At 35.0% G+C, this 26,995-nt stretch overlaps 1 protein-coding gene across 10 annotated transcripts in view; it reads right to left on the reverse strand.

Annotated features, from left to right (window-relative positions):
* The window catches only part of LOC108737328 (zwei Ig domain protein zig-8), a 207,079-nt gene that overhangs the window by 18,694 nt on the left and 161,390 nt on the right, over nucleotides 1–26,995 (reverse strand). For all 10 annotated transcript variants that reach the window (XM_025975324.1, XM_025975341.1, XM_025975332.1 and 7 more), the window contains 4 exons: nucleotides 20,153–20,203; nucleotides 18,302–18,361; nucleotides 17,762–17,901; nucleotides 2,940–3,153 (listed from right to left, as the gene is read on the reverse strand). In XM_025975324.1, coding sequence (XP_025831109.1) covers nucleotides 2,940–3,153; nucleotides 17,762–17,901; nucleotides 18,302–18,361; nucleotides 20,153–20,203 — 465 coding nt within the window. The remainder of the gene's footprint in view (nucleotides 1–2,939; nucleotides 3,154–17,761; nucleotides 17,902–18,301; nucleotides 18,362–20,152; nucleotides 20,204–26,995) is intronic.

A 26,995-nucleotide genomic window follows, 5' to 3' on the forward strand; every position in this document is an offset into this window, starting at 1 on the left:
GATTCGAGTCTCTCGTTCAGAGACTGGATACGAAATGAGGATCTCTCTATGAGCGACTCGAGTCTCTCGTCCAGAGACGCTAAACAGTTTTTGTAACAGTCTCTCTCAGCGACACCAGAGAGACTCGGAGAGACTGAACGTTTTTATCTCGGTAACTATTATTTAGTTTTATTGTATATGTTACATTATTTTAATGTAGGTATATTCGATAAATATGTACGTATTATTCCTGAAGGATCCATACGTTATAAGGTTACAACTTTTTCGATACCACAGGCAGGGCAAACGATAATTTAAATTATTCGAAATGTTCGAATCGTAATCCATAAATTCCATCGGAGTTTATCTGACGACATTAAAGCAAGAGAATAATCGAGAAAGTTTGCATACCAATAGCGCAAACGTAAAACAAATATGTACAACGATTTGGCCGTTAAAGAATCTCAAGCAAAATCCAAAGTAATGCTAGATAATCCTCCACACAAGTTCACAATGATACGACGCCACGGTGAATTCCGTCACGTAAAATTGGTAGCGGTTGATAAATAAGAGCATTCCAACGAGAGCCCGGATGGTTAGCTGCGGAATGTCGGGGAGAATGCAATATAAGACTAGCGCCTTCACTTTAATTCAACCCTCAATAACAATCAACGATAACAAGATACAAACAGCACGTCCATTAGGTACATTAAGAGAAATGGTAGGTGGTTACTGAACAGTATACCTGTGCTATGCAAAATATGGAATATATACGAGTGGTCTAAAAAAAATGTGAAGATGACAACACTCGTCAATAAAGGGCAGAGACTGCGCATGTTTTGACAGGCATTTACCAAAATTTCAGCTATTTTCGACGAGCAGTTGTTGTTTGGCAATTGCTTGGGTGAAACTGGAAAAAATCGAGGATTGAGCTTTCACTAAAAAATTGTGTTTGAAAAGCAATATATGCCTAGGCAAATCAAAGATAAGTTGGGCGGTGTGTACGGAGACTGCATCATTATTTACCACCGTAAAATTTTAGGACAGCTGAATTTAAAACCAAATGGTGCTAAACATGCGTCGAATTAAACAAGGAGATGTCCAAAGAACGTGTTCGTCACATATTGCACCAAGATGATAGGGATACGTCTGCGCGATGTCAAATGAAGATTTCCAACGCTCTGTTGGCGAAGTTTAGGCATAATAAGTTTTTGCGTCGACTAATTACTGTAGATGAAACTTGGTTACACAATTGTATATCAGAAATAAAAATGTAGTCAAAACAGTGGACTACGGAGGGGAATGGGCTCCAAAAAAGCTTTTTGTTTTTTTTTTGACTGGAAAACTGATATGGCGACTGTTTTTCGCATTATTACTTGACAAACTGAAGGCAGAAATTGCGGAAGAACTGCTACATTTGCAGAAAAAAGAATCTGTTTCGCCGTCTCACATTTTAGCGAAAATCCAACAAGTACGGTTCGAAGTGCTTGACCACCCTTCTTACCCACTATATCTAGCCCCAAGCAACTTCTGTTGCTGCTTATACTACAAATTGCGCTCGGAGGGCAGAAGACAGAGATTTCCCTGCGTTTTCAAAAGTTACGTGTTATAATTAAAGGTGTCTTTTTTAGTGTTCTTATCATAAACTGAAGAAATGAAATGAAGAATTATAAGTAATTGTCAGTATTCGCGAAAATGCGATAATTAAATTTATTTTTATGTGGGACAATTTCTTGTTTTTTTTTCATGAGACCAATGGTGTACCATCTTACTTCTTAAGTAAAAGACCCAATGTAGGCATGACACCACGAAGATAGAAACGAGTATTAGATTTCTAAACGTTTTGTGTGGAATTTTTGATTGTAGTGTTTTTATTTCGCTGGGAAGATAAAAAGTTACCTAATACATGTACGAGAACACGACTTACCTTACTGTTATATACTTTCATTTCGAATATTGTTTATTTTAATTCTTAACACATAAGGGTACATATAAAACATCTAACAAAACATCAAATGCAATACACATAGGTTCACATTAGGTAGTCGCATGCTACAGATTTTTTTAGAAAAATTCGTTTGAAAACGGTGATAGTTACGGCATTTTCCACGATAGCTGAATCCGGTAGTACAGTTTTATCATTTAATTAAAATTCAGTAGGTAAACTGTAAAAGTGCATGGAATCACGCATTTGTCAACAGCGATAATTTTTTTGAAATTCTTATTTGGGGTGTGGTTCGGTTCCTTTATTTACCTATTTATTTATAAATGCGAATCAAATTTAAGGTGGGAGAACCCAGCTTGACATAAAATTACATATTAACTATGCGTTTCTTAGAGCCTCGCGCGCACGAGAGCGTTTTCTACCGTGCGATTATTTAGTCGCTCCAGTAAGGTGACCGCTGCGCTAGTTAAAATGGAATAAATGCCTTGGAGCTGAAACAACCGCTCCCGCTCTGCCTGACATTAGTGATATGTAGATATCGAAATATGAAGTTCATTGAGACCGCTCCTTCAGTGATTTACTTTCTAAAATATTGTTCATCCATCAGTTTTAAAGAAAGATTATGAAAAAATCAATTTCACAAATTGTGTGGTCCCAATAAATTTTGAAACATGTTACATTTTTAAAACAGTTACAGTTAAATAATCGCTGGCGCGCTCAGGTGTATTTAAAATAATGTGTTAGATGACAACGCAGCGGCCACGCGGAAAAAAAACGTCTCGTGGGCGTAAGCCCTTAAGACATTACACGTGCCCTTATATACCTGAGGCGTGAAAAGTCATCGACAAACCACCTTTTGATCTCTGGTTTGTTACTAATTCAAATTTATTCAAAGAACTTCTTGATAAATTCCTGATAGCAACAGATGTATCGATACATATAATGTGAGTTAAAGTGCCTCTTGCTAATAAAATATCTATAAATAAGTAAACATATAGTATAGTTTTTTACTTACTGCCGACGACCGTGAGCATGATGTAATAACTTTTGATGGGTTGAGTATTCAGCTGACAACCGTAAGTGCCTTCGTCCTTGGCACTAACCCATTTGATCTGCAAAGTCCAATCGCCAGAAGTGTTGTCATGTAAAATAAAATAACGTTGATCACTGGTGTAAGTGTATGTCCCTACTGAGATGATGTGGACGTCGGCATGGCGAATCCAGCTTACCTAAAAACCAAAACATAATTATTTTACTCAAAGTAGTTTACTCACTTTTCTATAGGGTTTATTAGAACTTGAACAGAATATCCATATCGTAATAGGATTTTGTTTAAAGAAAATCTGTTTGCAAACTACATCGTATAAAATAAGTTTAATAATACAAAGACATAAAGATAGCTTTAAATAAAATGGAAGCGGTACTGACAGATCAGTACTGTATGAAAATAAATAAAAGTAAAACTAAAATATTGGTATGCAAGGGAAGAAAAAGTAGCGAATATAAAGATAGGAGGCGAAAAATTAGATGAAGTGGCCGATTTTAGATATCTAGGAAGTCAGATAAGTCAGGATGGAAGGAGTAGTAGGGATATAAAGCAGAGGATAGCGCAGGGTCGTGTCGCCTTTAATAAAAAGAAGTGACTTGTATGCTCGCGAACGGTTAATTTAGAAATTCGAAAAAGGTTGTTAAAGGTGTATGTATGGAGCGCGGCGTTGTACGGGTGGGAAACATAGACAGTGGGCGCAGCGGAAAAGAAAAGGTTAGAAGCGTTCGAAATGATGTGTTACAGGAGAATGATGAGGATACCGTGGATAGAGAAGGTTCTACATGAAAAGGTATTAGAAAGAATAGATGAACAGGAGACTTTATGGAAGTCAATAAGAAATAGGCGAGATAGGTTAGTAGGACACCTTCTCAGGCATGAAAGTCTAGTGAGAGACATATTAGAGGCAGAAACGGAAGTTAGAAGGGGTAGAGGTAGACCTAGATTAGATTACTGTTCGTAAATAGTTAAGGATGTTGGTTGTTCTAGTTTTAGGAAAATGCGAAGATTAACTCAGGATAGGAAATAGTGGAGGTACGTGTCCAACCAGTCTTGACGACCTTATGATGATGAATATAAAGACAGCAATATATTATATTGAAAAAGATAAAATTAGATCAAACTGAATCCTTAAAAATCTATGAATACCTATGTATGATGAAGGCGAAAAGATAAATTTCCTAAATGACCAAACTGTCATTAAACTACTGTGTAGATATAATTCCAAAAGTAAAGTTCCAAACTTCCATCCCCTAGGTTTAAAATGACTTTTAAATCGACACTGGGGTCCTCATTGACACTAAGTAAAGGGGACTTAATTAAGAAGTACCATAATCAAAGGCAGACATGTAACTAAATAGTGGGAAAGATAGAATACGTGCCGTATGTCGTTGACTAAGTTATGGTTCAGATGTAATCTCTCAGTGGTGTTTTATAGATTAGGTACTAGGTTTTGCCCGCGGCATCGCTCGCTTTGATGCCCTAAATACATGTCAAAGATCATCGTCGACCACATAAAACTAATTTTTCTATCCCACGGGAACAGTAGTGTAGATATATATTGAGCCAAGTAAACGATTTTTTTTATCTAGAACGTTATAAGGAATAGGTATTAAGATTATAATAAATTTGATGTTGTTCGTACGATATTATATAAAAATTCCCTGTTCCATCTTGTATGCGTTAACGTAAATGGGCCATTGTAAAAATGCTATGCGTTATACTGTATAAATATGCTAAAAAGCTCTAGTACGTGTCCCGCTTTAGCAGTCAGACCCCTTCAACAACATGAATACTTTGTTTCCTTTCATAGCACGTTTAACCTATTATGGTAAGAATAACGCTGAGTAAAAAAGTAGTTTCAGTAATATACGACAGCTAAGTTGGCAAGAATGCTACTTTTGCTACAATCAATTTTATCTTCAACTGTTCAGATATTTCCTCAAAGATTTCAAACAACAATAGGGGATTTTGTCAAACTAATGTGTTACATCCGCCTTTTTTTAAATGTTTAAAAATAGTAAAACGTTATTGAAGAAAAGGCTCGTTAATCATAACGTTGAAATAAACGATTTATCTATAGGTAACAAAAAGCACTATGACATGGCTCTTGTGGAAAACTACGTTAATATCAAATTTAGTGATTGATTATATCGACGAATCATCACAGTACGTAAAACCAACAAAAAAATAATTATCATTGAAAATAATGAAAGAAACTAAACTCAAAAAGTCTTAGAACACTAACTCAATATTTTTGGAATCGGTGCAAATTCAACCAGAAGCTCGTTCCTTGCGTGTATTTTCTACATAATTTTGCATTATGTTATTTACTTTAAGGTTATTGTCATACATTTGTTTTTTCACTAATTAAATTAAGATTAATTACATGATCATTTCTATAAAGGTGATTGTCAATAACTTACAGTCGAGGTGTATTATTACCTAGTTGTATTACATGTGCAATATTTCGCCATTAACTTCATTAAACGCTAAGTACTCGTCATTTTTATATAGGTGTGTACGTACATTTAAACCTTTAATGCTTAATGTAGTCAAAGTCGATAACAAAACTTCGCACATAAAGTAAACTTAACATCTGGTACATTATTTATTGAAATTCCCGGTACCCTCTTTACCCATTGAATTAATTTTGTTTTACTTCTTACGTCTTAGTTCTGCGAGGTAATACCGAGTTTGAAGGCCACTTGATCAGTGGGTCAACTGCATAAAAAATGCACCTACTTCAAAAGCCTATAATTTTTGTATATTGAGTTAGCGAATTGAACATTTACAGAATTGTGTGGCCATATACAATATCTAGTTTTTGAGATTAATTTCAACATAATACCGTAGACGTTCCCGAGAAAAAGGTACTTAATGAACAAATGAAGGACGAAGGAATTCTATTAAGAATTCTATTTTTATTGCAAGGTACCTCATCACCATAAGGTCGTCAGTCCTAAAACTGATGGTTGGACACTCCACTTCTTCCTATCCTGAGCTAATCTTCGCATTTCCCTAAAACTAGAACATCCCACATCCTTAACTATTTGCGAACAGTAATCTAATCTAGGTCTACCTCTACCCCTCCTAGCTCCCGTTTCTGTCTCTAATATGATTAGACCTTCATGCCTGAGGAGGTGTCCTACCAACTTATCTATCCTATTTTTTATTGATTTTCATAGTCCTCTGTTATTCTATTCTTTCTAATACCTCTTCATTTCTAACATTCTCTTTCCACAGTATCATCATCATCCGCCAGTAACCACATTTAAAACGCTTCTAATCATTTATTTTCCGCTACGCCTACCGTTTATGTTTTGCACCCGTACAGCGCCGAGGTCCAAACACACACCTTTAACAATCTTTTTACCAATTTCTAAATTAATCCTTCGCGAGCTACCTATACATAAATAAAAAAAATACATTTTATAAAAATTACCTTTTGTAACTATTGTCGGTCAACTACATATTATATATATTTTCTCCGAATATTCGCTAAATAAGCGACCAGATGACTTACAAACAAAGAAAACAGCAATATAGCAAAGATATACAGGACCATATAGTTTACGCCCTGCAAGCAAATTCTTACCTATACTGTAATGATATTGAATAACAGAAAATGAATGCCTTTCCTTTTTTCTAAAAACTGGAATGTCCACTAATAAAATTCAACACAGGCAGTATTTACGTCTGTGGTCTTTGTAAACGTATCTGCCTTTCAATTTCAACTGAAACCCTCACAAAATGACTGGGACATATCGTCGTTTAATTACTCGACCAATCTGAATTGAAATGGATATTTGCGTGTTTACTAGTGTAACAGAATTCTCGGTTATTTTCCTTATCGATTTGACATTACCATCTACAAATAATCCAAAATTCTACCACCTCGTCTATTTCATGTCTAATCAAACTTTCGTTGCAATATTTTGAAGGGACCTACATTATCCTGTCTGTCAATTTATACATACAGCAAGGATTCTTAAAATGAATGTTACCGTTACAACCGAAACTAGAAACGTTCAAGAACATCTTATTGTTAGTAGAATATAACTGGTGTTTGGTTGCCGCTGGTAGGGAAACTTGAAGCTACTACCACATACGAGACCTGTTCAAAAAGTATTACGAATTTTGAATTTCCGCGATTTACGTATTTTCCATTTTCTTTGTGGCTTTATGTTGGTACTCATGTCTCTCACTTATATCGACAAGTTCGGCCATGTTGAATGTTCAGTTAATTTTTAACGACTGCTTTGTTTGTACGTGTTTTGGCTCGTCTTCGATTTTTACCTATTCCAAAAAATGGATCAAAGAATCTGTATCAAATTTTGTGTGAAAAGCAAATTTAAGTGCGCAGACGCATTCCGAATGTTGACTGTGGCATATGGTGAAGCTACCTTAGACCGGAGCATCGTTTATCGGTGGTACTAAATGTTCTCAGAGGGCCATAAAGATATGAACGACGAAGAGCGTGCCGGGCGGCCCAGCACGTCAACAACAGACGAAAACATTGATGAAGTGAAGGAAATTCAATTGGCCAATCGTCGAATCACCGTTAGAGAAGTTGCTGAGGACCTAACCGTATCGATTGGCTTCTGCCATTGGATTTTTACCAATGATTTGAGCATGAGACGGGTTGCCGCGAAATTCGTACCAAAATTGCTCAATTTCGACTAAAAACAGCATCGCATTAACATTTCTGTGGAGTTGTTGAAGATTCTGTTCGCGAAGATCCAAATTTGATCCAGAGGGTCCTAATTGGTGACGAATCATGGGTTTGTAGTTATGACGTGGAAACCATAGCTCAACCATCCCAATGGAATCTGCCGCACGAGCCAAGACCGAAAAAACCGCACCAAGTTAGGTCGAATGTGAAGGTTTTGCTTAGAGTTTTCTTCGATTGCAGGGGAGTGGTGAAGCAATCCGCCAGAAACGCCTGGATTTGTGGAAGAACAAAAATTGGCTTTTGCACCATGATAACACCCCTGCTCACGCATCGTTGCTTGTGCGTGAATTTAAGGCCAAAAACATCACACTAACAATGCCGCAGTCACTGAATTCTCCAGATATGGCTCCCTGTGACTTTTTCTTGTTCCCGAAACTGAAGTGGTCCATGAAAGGACGACGCTAAGCTACGATTAACGAGATAGAGACGGCATCGAAGGAGGAGCTGAACAAGATCACAAAAAAGATTTTTTGAAGTGCTTCAAGGATTGAAAGAAACGTTAGCACAAGTGTGTTATATCTGGTGAGGATTACAAAATATATTTTCATAAATAAACAAACGGTTTTTGATAAAACACAAAATTCGGTATACTATTTTAACAGGCCTCGTATAAACAGCGGCGATTTGATGCGTTAGATGATTGTGGATGCAAAGTGAGATACAAGCACGCATCTATTTTTAGTTAAACATCTACATATTATTGATTGCTGGTACTAGTAATAAATATATACTTATTTACCAACTGGCTAGGTAATTTTTAATTTATCATAACATGCACATATATATGTAAGTTTGTCTTTTTTTTCTTTAATTGGAAATAGTGTTCTTGAATGGACAGACTTATCCTTCTTACAATATACGTTTAAAGAACGGCCATTGTACATGGATGAAGTAAAGCTATGCACTGTAAGTATCTAGCTGAAGGAATTGTTAGAATGAAGAAACAAAAGTTAAGCTTGGCTACAAAAGTAAATAAGAAAGTATTGTTCTTTTAATAGGAATTCAACTCCGTGCGCTTTATGTTCAGCGTACTTGTAGCAGTCCTTCCGTTGAAGCAGGGTAATATTGAAAGCTCTTATAAGAGTCTATAAATACTTGAAATACTTTAACATCGGTCCCTTTTCAATAGGTGCTATAGGCGAATAATATTTGTGAAGTAACTTTTATAAATTTGAAAGACTAATTAATCTAAGAATGAAGTAATTTGCAAGATTTTTACAAAAATGGAAATTTAGTGGGTACTCGCCGTCGACCGAAAATAGGAAGATTATACTAGCCTCTGGGCTTTTGCTTTAAAATTTCCATTGATAAAAATTACGTCTTACATAGATAGAAACTAATAAATCTCCGGGATTTTAATAATTTTTATATAGGACATATCAAATTATGCACTTTCGCTCGAGCAACATTAAATGAACAAATGTCAAAAAAGAAATATTATGTTTGAAGAAAAGGTCTTGATTACTGGATAATCTTTATTAGAAAAATGTATTTCAAGGATCATATTTTTTAATCATCATAAGGTCGTCAGTCCTAAAGACTGGTTGGACACGCATCTTCACTCCTTCCTATCCTTAACTATTTGTGATGTGTTATATAATGTGCATCTACCTCTATTCCTTTTAACTCCTGTTTCCGCCTCTAATATGTCCCTCACTAGACCTTCATGCCCGAGAAGGTATCCTACCAACCTACCTCGCCTATTTTTATCTACTTCCATAGAGTACTCTGTTCTTCTATTATTTCTAAAAGCTCCTCATTTCTAACCTTGTCTATCCACGGTGACGAGATGAAAATTTAAAAGAAGTCTATAATTTTCGGTATATAGAAGTTAGATAATTCAGGATAGAAGGAGAAGCTGAGATATAAAACAAAGGATAGTGCAAGGTAGAGCCACCATAACAAAGAGAAGTCACTTCTATGCTCGCGAAAAGTTAATTTAGCAAGAAAATATTGTTAGAGATGTATATCTGGAGTACGGCTCTGTACGGGTGTGAAACATGGACGGTGTACGCGACGGAAAAGAAAAAAGAAAACATCCAAAATATGGCGTTACAAGTAAATGATAATAATACAGTAGATAGAGGACGTTAGAAATGATGAGGTATTAAAAAGAGTAGAAGAATAGACGACGTTGTGGAAGTAAATAAGGAATAGGCGAAATACTTGGTGGATATGAAATTAGAAACAGATATAGGAGTTAAGAGGAGTAGAGGTTAGACCTACATTAGATTACTGTTCACAAATAATTAAGGATGTGGGATGTTATAGTTTTAGGTAAATGCGAAGATTAGCTCAGGATAGGAAAGGGTGGAGGTGCGTGTCCAACCAGTCTTAGAACTGATTACCTTATGATGATGATATAAAATAGTCCTACTGAAGGAAGATGAAATAAAAATCAGGAAATATCGTGAGGGGTAGTAGTACAGGCACTGTAAAAGAGCAACACCCCCATTTCCATATGATATTATCCATAACATTTAAACCAACGTGTGAGTTGAGTTACCTCAAGATAGGAAACAGTGGAGGTGCGTGTCCTACCAGTCTTAGGATTGCCGATCCTGTGACTATGACGATGATATGATAATAATAATGGCAGCCCTCGAGTTTCTTTACCTTTCACCTGAAATTATTTATTAAAGCACCGAAGTTTACAGTTAATTCAATACTATATTGACTATAGCGGTAGATATATATTCACATTTGAGCCAGAAGCTTGTTTTAAAACAGTTGTACTCATACCTATAAATTGTACGCTTAAATCACACTTAGATTCGTGATTCCGCCTATATTGCCGTTAACAGAGGGTATATAGGTACCCTTTAAAGTCCATTTATCTTCAACTGTACTTTTCCAGAAGTATCACTTAAAGGAACTGTGAGAATTTTGATGACAAACACTCGTTTGCAGAGCTATTGGCCTTATATAAAGCTAAAGTTATGACCCGGCTTTTCACAAGTGTAGCCCTTCTAAATTTATCATTTCACTCTTGACTCTCCACTTTTCTTTTTCTTTAATTTCTCAGAGTTCTGTACGAGTTGTGAAATGGCGTAGTTAAATTGCATAAGTAAGTGTCTAATAAATTGGACAAAGAAATTAAGCTAAGCTAGTCGAAAGATAGGAACAATTCAAAAGTTTAAGACTTAAGTAAGTAATTCGCTTAAAATGCGACTTGTACGACAACGACAGAAGATGTCGTTTTACATAGGTACCTGCATTATGAAGTTTATAGGAAGTTAGTTATGAGAAATTCTCATGCTCTCTTTTACCTATAGCAATTAACTATAATGTCTTTGCAATTTTTACTCTGTAAAAAGTTTTGTGACAGAACTTCATTTTCACAACAAACACCAGTTAATTAAAATCTAGAAACTTCACAGCTTCCCTCATAAGCTACGGCTAAATTTCTAGAAAGCTTGTACCTTTCATAATTGGTTTCCGCATTTCCATAAATCAGTCAAAAAGGGCACGCTTTTGGCAATATCTATAGGTATAAAAAACACCATACAAATGAGAGTTTGACCTTTGACTGGCGAGCCAAATGTACGGTGTAAATATGTTATGAGGTACAGTCAACTTCCTCTAAATCGAATTGACATGTACAATATTTAACATTAAAGAAGTTCCGGTTAGAGAGGGAAAAGTAATTTGAAATATATAAATAAACTCTTCGTGAAACATTTTAGGTTTTTCGGCATACGAATTAGTGTGTTTTTGTTATAGATTAGGACACGAGTTAAATACTAAATGTAACTATTTTATTTATATTTATTGTGAATGTTATTGTTTAGAGTTGACTTGGAGCTAAACTGCCAATGTTGACGTAATATACAATATGAATGCAAGAGGGTCTGGTTTTCACATATGTAAAGGCTCATGAGATTTTGAAATAGCTCTACCACTTGACGTTATATAGTTAAAACATGCGGTTCAAGCTCATTCATAAAACAATTTCGATTACAAATGGAAATTTAAATATTATGCAACATCACCTGATGTATACGTTTGGCGTAATTGTTTAGTGACTAAAATTGTTTTATGAACGTATTTTATTTGTTTTACGAAAATTAATTGGAAAATTTAATTTCCTTTTTGTCGCACATATCCCAATTTAAATTGACATTGAAGTATTGTGTAATTATAATAGATTAATAACTTGTGTTGTTAAAACATTTATTACAAAAACGAAAAAGGGTCACGAGAACATAATAACCCAACAGTCCTTCTTATAATTTATTAATTTTGTACTAAAGGTAATAAGAACATGTTAAGTGAAGCGACTTATAAAGCAAAGAAAGCAGTTGTATAAAGAAAAAAAATTCGAAGCATAGAGAAGAATGAGTAAGGTAGCGTTTGAAAGAAAACGCCTATGTTCTAATGGCTTTTACTCGGGGTCGAATAAAGAGATGGATCACATGTCGGACTTGCGGAAAATAAGCCCACTACTCTTACGAAGATGAACACAAAATGCTGTTTATTTTGATAGCTCTATAGGCTTCTGAAAGAACGAAAAGTATTAATTGTAGTTCCATATAGAACCCCACGATGTTTTACTCCTCCTCTGTGCTTTTACGAAAGATAATAAAACACCTTTATAAAAATCTTGTAATAACTACATAAAATAACAAATATGATAACAACAAGAATTCAAATATATTTATCCGTTCGGCGTCACTTGTTGATGATGAAGATTGATCAAGAAAAGGAGCATTTTCAACATCAATTGTTTTGTGAAATTTGGGAATAGCTATCAAGAAATGATAAAATGCTGAAAGGCGTTTATGACGAAAACGCTGTGCCCAAGTGGATTATGTGTTTCGGCAAAGACAGCAATCATTGAATGTTCAAATTTTTAGTCCGTAATTCGGTCACCTCTCTGTGTTATCCGCTGTATTCATCAGACATATCATCCGGAATTTCTTTTCGACTTTAAATTCAAAGCGATTATGCAGGGAGGTATTGAGAGGATGTATATGTTTTATTAAACTTTTGGGTGTTTCATTCCTAGCAGCCATTAATGCTGGTGGGAGGACAGTCCCTCCGGACTACGCCGGAAGGTAGGGCGAAAGGCCCTCTTCAGTCTCCTTTCAGTAATCGTGGTATTCGGTGGGTGGTTGTTCGGGTGAGAAAGATGAGACGGACGAAATGAAAACAGAAACATTTGCGTAAATGATCCAAGGAAAGCACAGAAAAACTTGGACCAAGGCAGACGGACCCGGAATCGAACCGGCGTCCTCTCGAATGCTAAGCAAAGGTCTAAACCTCTGGGCCATGCCGCTCGCTATGTACATCTGTTAGACGAAGTACTTTTATACAATAGTGGGAATTATATCACCTTGCCGCGTGCTTTATGTTCAATGGTATACGGTATTAGTAGTTCAAATTAGGGGTTGGAGTAACACTGACAAAACATCAACCGCGTCCCGTATACTTAATGTATATTGTGATTAATAAACGATTAAAAATCAACAGTGTCTTGCTCCAGTCCTGCCACAATAGCTCCAACTTTTTGTTTCTATTATTTTAAATAATAAATAGGCAAAAACTAAAGAGACAGATATGAGAAGGGAACGGAATTCCTGTCCAAGGAAAGAATAAATACCTTCTGAGAGAATACTTGCAAAATTTCCGCGATAGATGAACAGTTTGCTAATAAGCCACATCACGTTCAGGCAGACGTGGACCTTTGCTTTTGCACACTCATGGACATCCATAAATATATTTCGTAATAAGCGCGCAACACTGTGAAATTATGCGGCATAATAATATAACTTCACCGCCCGCTATGTTAATTCGGGCTTACAATTAGATGGAAGCTACTAGAATTACATTTGCTTCAGGAGAACTAGACCGTGCACTATGTTTAATAGACAATGTAATTCTGATTATACACAAAAACAGCCGTCTAATTAGTTGCTTCCTTTAATAAAACAATAATTAGGGTACACGGAAAAATAAACTTCTAACAAAATTAGTTCAGCGGTTAATTTGCATAATTACTACATTTTAGAATTTTAAATTATCCTGTGGAAGTACCTGCTGCTTGAGCAATTAACAAAGAGGCAATCGTCAAAGTTGAAGACTATTTCCACGAAACTAAAATTTCTTTTTGAAGTCACTAATTCAACCCTTCCAAGTTTGAACCGATGGGTACCGTTCGTACACTCTTTCCTATTCTGAGCTAATCTTCGCATTTTCCTACTAAAACCAGAACATTCTACATCCTTAACTATTTAAAACAGTAATCTAATCTATAGGTCTACCTCTACTCCTCTTAACACCTGTTTTTGCTTCTAATATGTCTCTGACTAGCCCTTCATCGAGGAGAAGGTGTCCTACCAACCTATGTTGATAATGGGTGGCATTTATTGAAAAATACATTTTATTTACGGAAATTTCCCATACCATCACCCTAGCAAGGCCTAGAACTATAGCACACATATGAAAATTAGAGAACCTTTATTGATGTAAACCCTTGGTACATAGCACTACACATAGGTATGTCAATCAGTAAAACATTTTAGATACTGAAAGTGTCCCATTTTGTTATAGGGTTGTTCGGAAAGTCATTTCGTTTTTTCCCGACAGAGGATTTAATTGTATTCTTTTGCACCCAACTTCACATTTAAGCCGTATAATTTTTATATGCTTTAAGAGCTCATATATCAAGGCTTCTGTGTGTGAAAAATTCCAATTAATTCTACGCAGTAGTTTTTGGTTGGTGCCCTTTTAAATATGGAGAGCGATAAGCAGCATTTTCGACATATCTTACTGTTTTACTACAGAATGGGTAAAAATGCTGTTCAAGCCAGAAAGAAATTGACTGATGTGTATGGATAGGGTGTGTTGACATTACGCCAGTGCCAGAACTGGTTCGCTAAATTTCGATCCGACAATTTTGATGTCGAAGATGCACCACGTTCGGGAAGGCCGGTTGTAGCTGATAAAGACGCGATAAAGGCATTAGTTGATGTGAACCGGCGAATAACAACACGTGAGATCGGATTGAGGTTAAATTTATCAAATTCAACAGTTTATGACTACTTGAAAGGCCTGGGATTATCCTCGAAGCTCGATGTATGGGTTCCCCATGTTCTCACAGAGAGAAATCTGTGTCGCCGCATTGACGTCTGCGATTCGCTTCTCAAACGTCACGAAAATTATCCGTTTTTGAAGCGCATCATCACTGGGGACGAAAAATGGGTTGTATACAACAACGTCAAACGCAAGAGGTCATGGAGCAAAAAAGATGAACCGGCTCAAACCATTTCCAAAGCCGATATTCACCAAAAAAAGGTGATGCTGTCTGTTTGGTGGGATTTTAAAGGAATCGTTTTTTTTTTGAGCTTTTACCGGATAACACAACGATTAATTCGGAAGTCCACTATCATCAGCTGGACAAACTGAATGATGCACTTCAACAGAAAAGGTCAGAAATGTTTAGTGTTTCACCAAGACAACGCGAGACCTCACACAAGTTTGGTCACTCGCCAAAAGCTTTTACAGCTTGAATGGGATACAATGCTACACCCACCATATTCTCCAGACCTGGCTCCATCGGATTATTATTTGTTCCGGTCACTCCAAAATTTTTTAGACGGTAAAACCTTCACCTCAAATGAGGAGGTCAAAAACCTCCTCGATCAGTTTTTTGCCAGCAAAGACCAAAAATTTTATGAGCGTGGAACTATGCTACTACCAGAAAGATGGCAAAAGGTGTTGGTCCAGAACGGTCAATATATAATTTAATAAAGTATTTGTTTATTATACGAAAACTGTCTTTCATTTCCACAAAAAAAAAACGAAATGACTTTCCGAACAACCCTATAGTTTCATTATTTTATTAGATGATTTAATTCCAGAGTACCATTTCATTGTAATTCAATATTTCGACTTGCAGCTTGAAATTTTAAGTTTTTTATTGAGTTACTCATTAGTATAGCAAAGAATTACGATGTGGGCTGAAGGAAAAGTCCAGGCGTCTCCTTGACAACTGTGATTGAAATTTTCTGTGCTACTACGTTGACAATTTCAACGGTCATACTTCAAATTTTCGGTAGTGCCCAAGCTGTCAACACAGTACCACTGACGATGTCAGTCACAGTTGCCAATGAAACGTCTGAACCTACATAACCACAGTCTTTCAGCCCAAATCATAATTTTACCCACCAGTGCTATGACGACCGTTTTTGTTTTTCTATACCACGTTGTATTTTTCACTTTTTTATTATCAGAAGCTCTAGTAATTGTTTCTTACCCTACCGTGGATTGAATCAACATTATTAAAAGTGGGTTACCAAATTGGGGATGTTTTTGCAATGGGAAATTACAAAGTTCATAATTATCGAGTTTTTCTTGCCCAGAAAACGAGTTCATTAAAAGTTTTTAGCGTGTATTTAAATTGATTTCGTATTTAGCTTTCTAGAGCTTTTGATGGCAAGCTTTTCAAAAAAAATATTTAGGGAACTGTTGATGATATTAATTTACTTTACAATAATAAAATCATGAATTCTCACAGTTTGTGTAGATATTAAACGCTTTTTTTTTATTGTTATTACAGTATTTAAATTTCTTTAGAGTCACCTAATCCTTCAGTAGAATTGGATTTTCTTTTATGTGTGTGCGAATAGAGAAGAAATTAAGTCGATTTGAATTTTACTGTTTGGTAATAAAAGTGCATTTTAATTTCTAGTTCGACTATGGAAGTTTTTCAATTACTTCCGATCTAACATAGAAAACTTTATTTATTTGCCAGTTCCTTCGTACCGTTCGTTAATGAAACTGTAAAATCTTTTATTTAAATTAATGTGGAAGGCAATTTCTTAGTGTACTTGTTCTATTTTATAGTTAAATAAAAATCTCCTGCGCTTACAAAAAAGTTATTTCCTCTTGATGAAGTGAATTATTAGGTTTAAACTGCTTTTTCAAGTTTTCCCAATGGCGTTTAAGTCCAACAGAAACACATTAAGGGTGATTAATATTCGAGAATTCCCACAATAAAAGCATCTCTATAATGCACGAGCATTCATTTTCGACGATCATAAATTTATGTTTCCTGAAATAGTATTCGACCAAATTTCGAAGAAAGTATGGACGTCAGTTTTGATTGATTTGACACCGGTAATTGATTAATACCTATCGAGGAAGAAACTGTTACCTTTCTACTTATTAATAATTGATTCCCAAATTCATTTTAAATCAAGTACGTTATCTATACAACTACACAACGATTCGATCTTGTATTAACTAAACGTTAGTTCAAGTTGGTTGGTCCGAATTATTGCTACTTAAACAGCGTTTAATGAACAAGTACAAAAAGCTTGTGAACGTCATCTGTCCGTAATTATGCTAAGTTTTCACTTTAATTTAAACTAAACAATTATCTTAATGTTACTACTGTTCCATCATCATCATAAGGTCTTCTAATATAAGTTTACCACTACTCTGCCTCTAATATGTCTCTGACTAGCCCTTCATGCATGAGAAAGCGTCCTACCAACCTATTGGCTTCCATAGAGTCCTCTGTTCTCATATTCTTTCTAATATATCTTCATTTTTAACCTTTTCTATTAGCCACGGTATCCTCATCATTCGCCTGTAATACCACATTTCGGGCGCTTCTAACCTTTTCTTTTACGCCGGGTCCAGCGTCCATGTTTCGCACCCGTACAACGCCGTGCTCCAAACATACAACTTTAACAACCTTTTTAGAATTTCTAAATTAACCGTTCGCGAGCATAGAAGTGACTTCTTCTTATTGAAGGCGACTCGACCCTGCGCTATCCTCTGCTTTATATTCCTACTGCTTCTTCGGTCCTGACTTATCTGACTTCCTAGATATCTAAAATCAGCCACTTATTCTAATGTTTCGTTTCCTATCTTTATATTTCCATACTTTTTCTATCCTTGCTTGCCAGTATTATTGTTTATTCATTTTCATACAATACTGTTTTTTCATGATCGCTTCCATTTTACTTAAAGCTATCTCTAACTCCAAGAGTTTAATAGTAATTCTCGTTTACGATTGTTGTAATTGAAAAAATAATAAGAGACTTACCGTACGATTGCCCATGTTGTAAATTCGGCACGAAAGGTAAGCAGTTTTGCCACGGAAAGCGTTGACGTCTCGGGGCACTGTAGGATCAAAGTATGGTTCCTCTGCCGAATGCCCTTCATGTTCAGTTATCGTAGCGTGTGCTGAAAAGGATGGTAAAACCGTGTTATTTGCATTGAAGATGCGAAGTTACGATGAATTATGCAACGTATCCTTTTAAGATGATGCTAGTACAAAAACTTATCGGCATTCTCGCAATATCCCGATTATATGTTACCACAAAATGAATTAAACTACCTTTTCAACTGCATAAACATTTAAAATTAACATACAATTGTTCACTGCCATCGTTTGGCTGTAAAGTGTACTTCTGTTAGGATTTACATATGTGCCGTAACATTATGTCGCCGTAAGTTTCTAGACGACGCAGACAGCCGACCGTCAAATGTCCGTCAAATAAGCCACGCGTGATAGCGAGATGTCGGGAACAATAATAATTTATCAGATGCATTGCCGAAACCAACGAAAATTAATAGTACTTACTTGGAATTGGTAGGTACTCAACGTTGAGATCCAGGGAATCCGGAATACCGATTATGCCAGCTGTAACAAAAAATAAAACAAAATTAAATAAAATAAAAAACGTTTAGAAACCAATACTTCAACTGCAATGGCAAAATCAAACCACAAAATCCTTGATACTATAGGGTTGTTCGGAGTCATTTCGTTTTTTTATTGTGGAAATGAAAGAAGTTTTCGTATAATAAACAAATACTTTATTAAATTATATATTGACCGTTCTGGTCCAACACCTTTTGCCATCTTTCTGGTAGTAGCATAATTCCACGCTCATAAAATTTTTGGTCTTTGCTGGCAAAAAACTGATCGAGGAGGTTTTTGACCTCCTCATTTGAGGTGAAGGTTTTACCGTCCAAAAAGTTTTGGAGTGACCGGAACAAATAATAATCCGATGGTGCCAGGTCTGAAGAATACGGTGGGTGTAGCATTGTATTCCATTCAAGCTGTAAAAGCTGTTGGTGAGTGACCAAACTTGTGTGAGGTCTCGCGTTGTCTTGGTGAAACACTACACCTTTCCTGTTGATTAGTTCTGACCTTTTCTGTTGAAGTGCATCATTCAGTTTGTCCAGCTGATGACAGTAGACTTCCGAATTAATCGTTATGTTATCCGGTAAAAGCTCAAAAAAAACGATTCCTTTAAAATCTCACCAAACAGACAGCATCACCTTTTTTTGGTGAATATCGGCTTTGGAAATGGTTTGAGCAGGTTCATCTTTTTTGCTCCATGACCTCTTGCGTTTGACGTTGTTGTATACAACCCATTTTTCGTCCCCAGTGATGATGCGCTTCAAAAACGGATCATTTTCGTGACGTTTGAGAAGCGAATCGCAGACGTCAATGCGGCGACACAGATTTCTCTCTGTGAGAACATGGGGAACCCATACATCGAACTTCAAGGATAATCCCAGGCCTTTCAAGTGGTCATAAACTGTTGAATTTGATAAATTTAACCTCAATCCGATCTCACGTGTTGTTATTCGCCGGTTCAGATCAACTAATGCCTTTATCGCGTCTTTATCAGCTTCAACCGGCCTTCCCGAACGTGGTGCATCTTCGACATCAAAATTGTCGGATCGAAATTTAGCGAACCAGTTCTGGCACTGGCGTAATGTCAACACACCCTATCCATACACATCAATCAATTTCTTTCTGGCTTGAACAGCATTTTTACCCTTTCTGTAGTAAAACAGTAAGATATGTCGAAAATGCTGCTTATCGCTCTCCATATTTAAAAGGGCACCAACCAAAAACTACTGCGTAGAATTAAGTGGAATTTTTCACACACAAGCCTTGCTATATGAGCTCTCAAAGCATATAAAAATTATACGGCTTAAATGTGAAGTTGGGTGCAAAAGAATACAATTAAATCCTCTGGCGGGAAAAAACGAAATGACTTTACGAACGACCCTATTAATATTTACTATACTGACTTCTCAATGACGGAGTTTCCTCTTTTGAATTAGTTTTCTTTTTAAATTAATCCGAATTTAAATTAAATATAGGAAAGAAAAAGACTCCAATTTGCTTCGACAACTTTTCATTATTAAAGTACACTTGCGTCAGATATTGTGCCATTACTAATACATTATTTTAAAGAATTTGGAAATGACTTTTAATGATGAGAAAATAATTAGTAAATCAACATGGTTATTAATAATGTTAACGTGTGTTAACTGCTATAATACTCGGTTGTACAAAGAGAAGATGAAAAAAAATACTAACTAAATGTGCATTATCGATATTAGATAGAAGGTTAGTTTCAATTCTTTTTTATCAGTGAGTAATAATGAATATGACATATCAAAAATTACTTACACGCCATGGCAACTTTATTACCTCTTGAATTCCTTCTGGAACGTAACAGTCCTGTAACAAAATATTTATAAAATAATACAGGTATTCTCCAAATCCTTCTATTATTATTAAAATAATCAAAATGGTATATAATCTATAAATATCCATGTAATCCATTATAATGTAAATTAGGAATCTGTTTGTACTTAGTAAAAGTGACAAGACTGATTTAAATGAACAAAAGTTGACGTATACCTCCTCGAGCGTTTCTGATGTAGAAAGTTTTTTAATTGTGATGAATAAATTTACATCTAAAATTTCTACAAGAAGTGTAATTTTTCTCCATAATTTGCATGGAAAAAAGTTTCCTACCAACTATAAAAAGTGCGATAAGGATATTTATGTGTCTACCTCTTGGGATTAATCACTAAACAGCTAACGTTAAAATTCAAAGTTGGAAAAAGTTGCTTTAAAATCTCAATCGATTTTCAGCTCGCCTCGATTCTAAATTTATTTGCAGTCATAAATTATAAAATCGTTCCACATCTAAATCAGTGTTTATTGAAGAACACGTTGTAGCAACGGTGTGTGTTTTTTGCTTTTCTCTCCCGTTTTCGATAAAGTTAAAGACTTACATAAATACGAAGAAAGATGTTGGAAGTTATTCTTCTTAACACCATCTATTTTCTTTGGAAAACATGAAAGTTTCAAGTGCAATAACAAACGTTTCTTTATGTTCTTGTGTCCGAAAGTTTAAATAACTTGTCCAAGGGTGAAGGATAAAAGCGCTCTAGGATTTTTGTAGTGCATAGCGCCAAGGAACTAAATAAATGGATGAATGCCAAGACAGAAGGCGCCGCTGATTCTGGGAGTAGTTCTATTAAAAGGACTTGTGGTTCCGAAAATTGTCATAAAGCTTTAAAACTGAAAGTAGCTTTTGCCATTGTTGCTCCTTTCAATATCACTCAATGATTAAATTTTTAAAAAAAAAAATTAGATAGTGTCGAAGTCCTCAGTCAGAATTTTATATAAATATCGGATGCGGCTGGCAATAATTTCAATCTTATTAGTTCCCATCAGCACACCACAGGTAGCTTTAATAAATCCTTGAGCAAGCCTAAGTCAAGGTACAGTGATATTTATCCAGTGTTATACGTAATAGGCACGCAAAGTAAATTAATAATGAACTTGCTTTTGACCTTAGATACTTATAATAAGATCTTAATGATGTTTAAATTGGTTTTCAATATTCATTATGAAAATTTCATTGTGGCTTTCTTTCAAGATCGAATCGATATTATTTTAATTCCTTTATGAAGTCTCTAATAGGCGTAGGGGTAGGTATCTTTTCTGTTTACGCTTTCCCTTCTGAAATTTTATGAAATCAGGTCCTCGAACTTTTAAAACAGAAAATTTAGGAATGTAAAGATTAATTTTGTTCGCTATAATATAATAAAAGTACCTATGAAATTGTACACGCGTGGTTACAAAGCAAATATGTGTATGTTTTAATGAATAAATTTTAACCCTGCATATGCGTAATGAAAACGTAATAAACGCGTTTATTTTGGAAATAATTGTCTATACATAAAGTATGACCCAGCAGTAGGCAAATGCTTTCTGTATGAAAAGAGAATTGCATTTTAAATAGACCAGACAATCGCTACTGATATAAGTTATTCAATTTAAAATTCATCAGGTGAATTTAAATACAATTAAGGTTCTTATTTAGGTCCCTATAGTCGTTCTGATACCGTCCAAGAAGTCCTTAACCGAATAAATACATACAGCAAAGTGAACGCCATCTAGGGATACTTGGTAAATACCAATTGTGGGATCTTATAACATTTATCAACGTTCTTTTCTGATGAGGATAATAGTATTTGTTAAATGGAACCCATGGTGTCGCCATTCGCGTGATAGGAACGTTAAGCAAAACAAAATAGTGATTTGTTCTTGGGAAATATTTAGTTGGAGTTGTCAACACCGTAGCCTGCTGATGAGAACCAAACAGTTCGAAATATATGTTTGACAGTTTCAATTTAATACTAATCAAGAACATATTTACTCTAAAAGTATAAGGAAAACATGCTCTATCTACTTAAGAAATTTGAAAGAAAGTATCAGTGCCGTTTTAAACAGGAAAACAGTAATATACTTGATAGAGGGGTCTGATGCTCATGGGGAAACAAACCCGACCTTGAATACAAGACTTGTACCTTCACTTTACAGTAACATCCATGATGTTAGATTTTCGAGAAATCAGTAAAAAAATCAACATCGTTAAAAGAGTTCCTACTAAACTAAACCCATCTCAACTGTCAAATTAAGTACATGTAAAATGTTGTGAAGAATCCAAAAATTTATTTATTGGAAAAATCTTCATCTTTTCCGACTAACAAATGGGAAGTTTGTACTTAATAAGTCCCATCAAATAGAAATAAATATTTAGTACTTATCTGTTATAAAATACGAACTGAAATTTATTGATAACATAGAAAATTGCAAGTCATATTAATTTGACTAAACCCTTTCAGAATACGTAATCCTTCTGAATAAGATACCCTTGTTTGAGGATTTAGGTGGCTTCGAGACGAGTTTTATATTTCTGCAGCTAAAAATTCTCGTAGTGTCCTCTGAAAGAAGAATGAACTGACCCCAAAGTCCGTGAAGGCATTATTTAAGACTGCTCTCCTCCTTTCATACATATTTTCGTCAAAGTGTCAAACTCGGGTCGAATAATAAATTTTTGTCGCCGTTTAACTTTCGAGTATCACGGGTTGGAAGTTTTTTTTTTTTAAAGAAATATGATCTTCGGTTTTGTGATCGCCACAAGAAAAAAAGGAAACTTTTTTTCAGAAGAAGATTGACTAACTTAAGAAGAGAAATATAGAAAGCACTTGAAGAAATTTAAATTAATAGAAACCGTTTTCGAAAACGTCACATACAGGTTCATGGTTAGTTTCGTACCCGAAGGGTTCATCGGAACCCTAATATTGTTACAACATTGCCCGTTCGTCTGAAAAGAGATATACACTTAATATTACAATATAATATGTAAAAAGAAAACAAAAAGTTGAAATGGTTTGAGGTGTGATGTTGTAAGCGGATGAACAAAATATTGTTAATAGAAAAGGTTAGAAATGAGGAGGTAATAGAAAGAGTAGGAAAATAGAGGGCGCTATAGAAGTCAATAAGAAATAGGCGATAGGTATAGTTAATGGGATACCTTCTCAGGCATGAAGGACTGGTTAGATACATATTAGAAGTAGAGACAGGAACTAAGAGGAGTAGAGATAAAAATAAGGACGTGGGATGCTGTAGTTTCAGGTAAATGCAAAGATTAGCTCAGGATAGGAGAGAGTGGAGGTGCGTGTCTAACTAATCTCAGGATTGACGACTGATAATGACAATGATGATAATGAAGCATGCGTGCGAAGTTAGTAAGAGACTATAAGGTTGTGTGAGAAACGAAGAATCAAAGTGCGTATTCAATTAGTCTTTAAGACTGACGACTTTGTGGTGATGGTTAAAACAGTTTAATACTACAGATAGTGATGAGGATATCATTGAAAACAATATGTATATATTGTATAGGTACCTATGATATTATTTATTATTTATATGCTAGTAGCTTTTACCTACGGCTTCGTTCGCGTTGATGACCTAAATCGTAAGTCCTGACAAGGACCATCAGGATAAAACTAAAGTTTTTAGTTTTCTAGGTTAAAGATACATCTTACGTAGAATGCTAAAAGAATTTTTTTTTCTCTCAGTATTGTTTTCTAGCCTATGTCCTTTTCTGTAACCCTGACAATATGTGTACAAAATTTCATGATGATAGGTTGAGTATTTTAGGCGTGAAGTAGTAATAAGCAAACAAACAAACTCATATTAGTTAGAGTGTAGGCATATGACTTTTATTAGAGATAGTACAGGACTGATGTCAATGCATAAATGCGACTTGCACTTGACTAATTTTTTATAAATTGGACTGTGATCTATCTGGTAGGGTGTGTTTTGGCTAGGATGCAGCATTTTACTGCTGTCCTGACGCAGCCTGGAATTGGTGTTACTATCGCCGCCGCCTCCGTGAAACACGGTGTTTCGAATTACAAATGACGTTGTTTGACCCAGAATACATTGCTCTGCAGAGACGTGCGAACCACAGGATATTTAAACGTCGATTTCATTTAAATAATACACGCGTCATCGACATGTAACCAGGACCGAAAGCCATATCCTAGATTGTGCTTTCAATTAAATTACTTGTAAGTAAAGCACGTTGCGGCGAGTTAATTAATACAAACATCTCTCTTTATGACTGTTACTTATGTAAATAGATTACTTATAAGGGATTTTCGACTAAGTTTTTTTTAGCTCATTAATATTTAATTACGCAGAGGAAAGACAAAAGCCAAACAACCATCGAGTAAATAAAATAGAGATCAAAGGATTTTTTATGAATTGTAACTGGTGGACAAACGAAGGGCAATAAATAACGAATAAAAGCCTTGCATTTACTGTTATTTTTTATATTCGGAAAGAACTAAAAGGATCATATAATTTTTTACGAGTTTCCGTTTCGTAGTTACAAACACGGTTGAATTAGATGTAAACTTAAGAAGCACTACAGAGTAATGAATCGTGCACAACATTGATTACTATTTCCGAATAGTGTCAAACTTTTAATTGACGTCGACAATGAACCCAGGAAGTTCTGTAGTTTTATTTCAGAATCGATGAATTTAAATATAACCGCTACGGTACAACCGCTAAATTAAGGAACGTTCTTATTTTAGGAACACTTTCGCTAATGAATTGAGGAAACAATCTAAGAATAAAATCACCTACAAACAGACAAACTCTGTACTATTTATAATTTCAGTAATAGACTATCTAGCTAAATAATCATACTACCTATATGTAACTTCAACTTTGAACTGTTAATTTGTTGAAATTCTTTCGTGAAAGTATGGAACAATATAAAACTTTTAACGTAGGTTTATAAACAAGGCGGGAAATAATTTGGACATGATATGTACCTGCTAGAAGGAACAGTTGAAATTATGAGCTTTCTGTAGAGCTTCCTTATAATAATAAAACGAGAGGTAAACTCTGCAAGCAAATAACTCGCGCAAATAACTCGCTTTTTCGCAAAAATTTATTGCTCCTAGGACTGCAACACAAAAGGATTAATAATAAAGTTAAAAGCCTCACTCACCATTCTGTGAAATGTCTCTCCTGTTTTTTATTCAAATCCTCATTTTCATGTTAATAAGAAACGAATCTTTAAGGCTTTAAGCTCTCATATTTCCTATGAGAAGAACGTCATTATGAGTTATTAAGGAAAAATCCGGACTGACATTTGAAACGTTTAACTGTGCAAAATTGAAAATAAGGACAAAACGGCGGAGGAAGAACTGAACAGATATTCTTATTGTAATGCTTGGATCTATCTAAATATAATATAAACTGGTACTTGTAGTCATGGGCAAGTATATTATCAGCGAGTGCAGACATTATAGTCTTTGTTTGCTATGCCTACATGGAGAAAATGAAAATGGAAAATTTACCTAAATATTAAAGCGATATATACAATTTATCCCACTAGCCCGTTGCTTCGTAAGCGAAAATAATAAAAAATACAATTTCGACCCGAATTTGTAAAAATAAAATCCCAGCAGAAATAAATTTTCTAGGTATTTTAATTGATATTACAAATTAAATTGTGATAATTAATAAACTTAATAAAACAGTGATTAAAATACTTAACTATTTCAATTCAAAGTATTTCTAACTCAATTAAAAAGAATAACCTACATATAACGAAACCAAATTTATATTCAATTTGCAATTAGAATTTTCATGTTATAGGTCGAAACTTCAACTTGCAACCCCAAATGCTTATTAAATTACAACCTAACGTAACCTAATTCAATCCCAACCTAAGCTAAGACAATTTTAAGAAAGCACAAGAGTACTACAAGACTCATTTAGCTCGTGGTGCCTTTACGTACTGTAACCTTATGATTACAATCAATCAAATTAAAGTTTTAAGTTCAATTAGGTTAGGATTATAATTTTAGGGTAGGTACGGACAATACGAAAGAAGTGACTCAATTTTAACCTATCGTCACAACACTGATGAACTTGCTTTTGACCTTAGATACTTATAATAAGATCTTAATGATGTTTAAATTGGTTTTCAATATTCATTATGAAAATTTTATTGTGGCTTTCTTTCAAGATCGAATCGATATTATTTTAATTCCTTAATTTAAGTCTCTAATAGGCGTAGGGGTAGATATCTTTTCTGTTTACGCTTTCCCTTCTGAAATTTTATGAAATCAGGTCCTCGAACTTTGGAAACAGAATGTAAAGATTAATTTTGTTGTAAATTATGATTCGGGCTTAAAGGCCATGGTCTAAATGAACTGTTAGGTCCAAACGTTTCGTCGACAATTGCGGCTGAAATCTTCAATGGTACTGCACTGATAACGTGGGCGCGACGTTTCGACCTAATAGTTGTCGAGTTGTCGAAATTTCAAAAAAAAAAATTATGTCTGGCTCTTCTACGCCTTCATATAAATCGTATACTGCCCGATTTTGTTTACTATTTTCTTATTAATAATTGTTTTCAGTGCATCAAAGTATTCTGAAGTCGGTTTATAGCCGATATGTTTTATGATTTTAGTTACTATAGATAACAGCGTTCGTTAAGATTTCTCACCCAAAAAACTAACATCAAAGAGCGTTTTAAGTCAAGAGTACGCATAGCATATATTATATCAGACTGATTTAATGTGTATTACTTATACAAGAGAAGGGGTTGAAGTTAATAGTAAAACTTTAGTACTATGT

The sequence above is a fragment of the Agrilus planipennis genome, unplaced genomic scaffold (assembly GCF_000699045.2).
Source record: "Agrilus planipennis isolate EAB-ADULT unplaced genomic scaffold, Apla_2.0 scaffold90, whole genome shotgun sequence".
NCBI classification, from domain to species: domain Eukaryota; kingdom Metazoa; phylum Arthropoda; class Insecta; order Coleoptera; family Buprestidae; genus Agrilus; species Agrilus planipennis.